Source organism: Microtus ochrogaster, linkage group LG9, assembly GCF_000317375.1.
Source record: "Microtus ochrogaster isolate Prairie Vole_2 linkage group LG9, MicOch1.0, whole genome shotgun sequence".
Taxonomy (NCBI): Eukaryota; Metazoa; Chordata; class Mammalia; order Rodentia; family Cricetidae; genus Microtus; species Microtus ochrogaster.
In genome coordinates this window covers 4519717-4522949 of record NC_022034.1, presented here as the reverse complement: position 1 = coordinate 4522949, position 3233 = coordinate 4519717, and the positions used below count along the sequence as shown (strand labels likewise).

The 3233-nt window shown below is 51.7% G+C and overlaps 1 protein-coding gene across 1 annotated transcript; it reads right to left on the bottom strand.

Annotated features, from left to right (window-relative positions):
• Positions 1–1191: 1191 nt before the first annotated feature.
• Positions 1192–2709, bottom strand: LOC101982811 (sperm motility kinase 2B-like). Its single transcript, XM_005363493.1, has one exon. It carries the CDS (start codon positions 2707–2709, stop codon positions 1192–1194), a length of 1518 nt encoding a protein of 505 aa, XP_005363550.1.
• Positions 2710–3233: the final 524 nt, after the last annotated feature.

Below are 3233 nucleotides of genomic sequence, written 5' to 3'. Positions count from 1 at the left end.
TCCTAGCACCCCCACTCCCAGCAGCCCCACTGTCCCAGCACCTCAGCTGCAGGAGTTGGCATTCTCATGTCATCTGCGTGTGCTTAGGTAAGACACATTGCAGTCATCAGCGTGGAGAGGGTGCTCCTCATCAGGAACATAGTGGCTGCTTGTCCCCGCTGCCTGTCTCCCAAGGAACAGTTCAGTCCTAGGAATATCTCTGTGTCTCCCATGAATACTGGTGTTCAATTAATCCAAACATTTTCCTAATCAGTTGGTGCACGGTGTCTGGCTCCAGGAGTAGCAGTTCCTGTAGAGACATCACGGGGTCAGCTGCTGCTGCTGTGTCTCTTCTTGGCTCCCTGTGTCTGAAATCACCTTCTGTGTCTGCTCCGGACAAGAGAGTATTTCCAGATGACACTGGGAAAGAGAAAAGATAATTTGTTCTGGGCAAAAGAAATAATGGAATAGGTTAAATCACTTCTTAGAATACTGCCTTAGGCTTAGATTTGCCTTGCAATATCATGTCTCTTTTTCTACTCTCTAGTTGAAATCTCTGATAGACATCTTTTAGACATGTTTCCTCTAAACATCTGTGCATCACCGGGTCTTAGGAACAAAGGCATGATTAGCATGTGAAAGGCTGTGCATGCATGCAGGAGGACCAGTGCTCTTTAGTAACCAGTCAGTCTATGCCAGGATGCTTAGTGGACATGGCTGGTTATCAGTTTGGAGGCTTAGGGGATGGGATGTTGCTTTTGAAAACTTAAGATTATTCTGCAGCTCTTGCAATTGATTGCCACATGGGCTAGGGCTGGGAGGCCCTGGAAGGGTCCTTGACCCCACTATCCTTCAGTCCTCATCTTGGGGGAGCTGTTGGCTTTGGGAGGAGGTGGAGTCCAGGTGAAGAGATGGGGTCAGCAAGAGAACCTCTTAGAGTGGTGTGGGGTTCACATCCAGGGTGTGGGGTTCACATCCAGGGTGTGGGGTTCACATCCAGGGTGTGGGGTTCACATCCAGGGTGTGAAGAGGAGAAACACAGAAGTGGGGAGAGGCTTGGGATGGAAAATAATGTACTTAGAGAAGGCAGGAATTCTGCTGAAGGGAGGTGGGGACGTGGAAGTCAGTAACGGAGGAGGGCCCTGGGAGGACAAAGCACAAAGGTACCTGGGCCATGCCTGCTGCTTGTTCTCCACACTTCCTCCTGGTGCCTCATTTCTGTGGGAAGACTCTGTTCTGCCCTCGGCGAGGTTTCTTCCTTGAGGGAAAGCAGCAACACAGTCCTGTCAGGGCGCTTCCCATCCTCCTTATCCATCCCTTCAAGCCCCTGGGCTGGCCCTGTCTGTGGGTGGGCTTGCCCTCTGCTGAGGAGCCGTGGGAGCCTAAGTCTTCCGTGTTTTCCCTGCTGCTGCACCTTGAGTAAATGCAGGGAGCACTCTTGGTGTGTTGGTGGGTTTGATCCGGTGTGGACGACCTCTGGAGTGGCCTGCAGAGAGGGAGAGCAGACCCAGTGGAACGTCTGCTTCCTCTCTGACCCGCCTGCTGGCCATAGGCAGGCACAGAACCATAAGTGGCTGGCCCTCTGAGTAATGTGCCAAGGGTCGGCTCACTTCCCCTCTTCCTCAGTTCTAGAGGGAAAGCAGCAGGATCTTCAAGGGAAGGGAGTGGAGTCGCCCCTGGGTTCATGGGCTGAGCCCGGGTTGTACAGCCATGCCCCTGGAGAGCCTGCCTTTGCAGTAAGCAATAGGATGCCATAGTCTGATTGTACTTTCTTTGGCATAACGAATCTTTGATATCCTGGGCTTGGAACCCCATATATTCCATGGCTTCTACGATTGCCGGGTCAGGCAAGCTGGGAACCATTTCCTCACGGTGATTTGGTGAAGCCTCCAAGTCTTCCCTGAGCCAGGGGTGTGTCATCACCTCAGTCACTGTGGGCCTAAACTTGGGGTTGACTGTCATTAGGTGGCTAAGCAGGTCTTGGAGTTCTTCTGACAAGTTCGAGGGGACAGTATACTTCCCTGCCACAACCTGCCTTCGCAGTTCTCGTGTGTTGACAGAATCAAATGGGACCTTCCCTACTACCATGAAATATAAGACGACTCCCAAGGTCCATATGTCAATCTTGGGGCCATCATATAGCTCGCCAAGGAAGAGTTCAGGGGCCCCAAAGGAGTAAGCGCCACAGGGAAAACTTAACCTCTGCCCAGGTTTGACTTGTGTGCCGAGGCCAAAGTCGATGATTTTGACTTTTCCGTTCCCATCCAGCATGATATTGTCCGGTTTCAGGTCCCGATGGACTATTCCAAGTTCATGGCAGTAGCTCACAGCTGTTATTATTTGCCTGAATATCCCCCGGGCCTCGTCCTCCTGCAGGTGGCCAGCCTTTCGGATGTATTGATAAAGCTGTTGTCCCTCGGCCAGCTCCATGACGAGGTATATTCTCTTCTCAGACTCAATCACTTGGAGGAGTGAGATGATGTTGGGGTGGTTGACCATCATCATGATCTCTACCTCGGACATGATTAGGTGACACCAGTTCTTCTTTTTGTGAAGCACTTTGACAGCCACAGGGGTACCTGTGAGGCGGTGGTGGGCCAGCTGGACCTTGGCGTTGCTCCCCTGGCCGATGGTCCTCAGGACTCTGTATTGAGACTGGAAGCATTCCTCTTCAAAAAGACTAGGCACTGGGCTGGACTTTGGTGACGACTCCTCACTGGGTGAAGTCATCGTAGCTAAGATTGCTACAAATGCTACCTAAAACCAGACAAATAAAAGAAGAAAAGGAGGATGAAATAAAGGATAGTAAAACCTAGAAAAGTAAAATAGGAATAATGAAAAAGATGTGAGAGAAAAGAGCTAAAAGTCAAAAGCGAAGTCTAAGGAACTCTCTCCTTGGGACACCCGGTGACCACACTGGGCTGGGCCAGTCCTCCGTTACAGCATTTCCAGCTGCATCCCCAGCCCTGCAGCAAAGGCTGCAAGTGCCTCTTTCCCCCCACTCCCTGCTCCCTGGGAACTCACTGAATGCTGCTGTGCACCCAGCTTTACCCCTTCTTACCTGATACCTAGAAACACAAACACTTTCTACCTGGGACTTCCCCCCACCCCACCCCACCCCACCCCGGCAGGGATTCTGGTAATTAGACTTCCTGTTCTCCAGGATGGTCTCTCCATTTTCACCTCAGCCTGGTAAGGCTTTGCTCACCAGTGCCCCTCCTCCCATCTCAACCCCTTCACTGGAGAACCAGGGT

Bases quoted from the DNA above. Each gene is read 5' to 3' on its own strand.
- LOC101982811 (XM_005363493.1), bottom strand. From the start codon at position 2,709: ATGACTTCACCCAGTGAGGAGTCGTCACCAAAGTCCAGCCCAGTGCCT.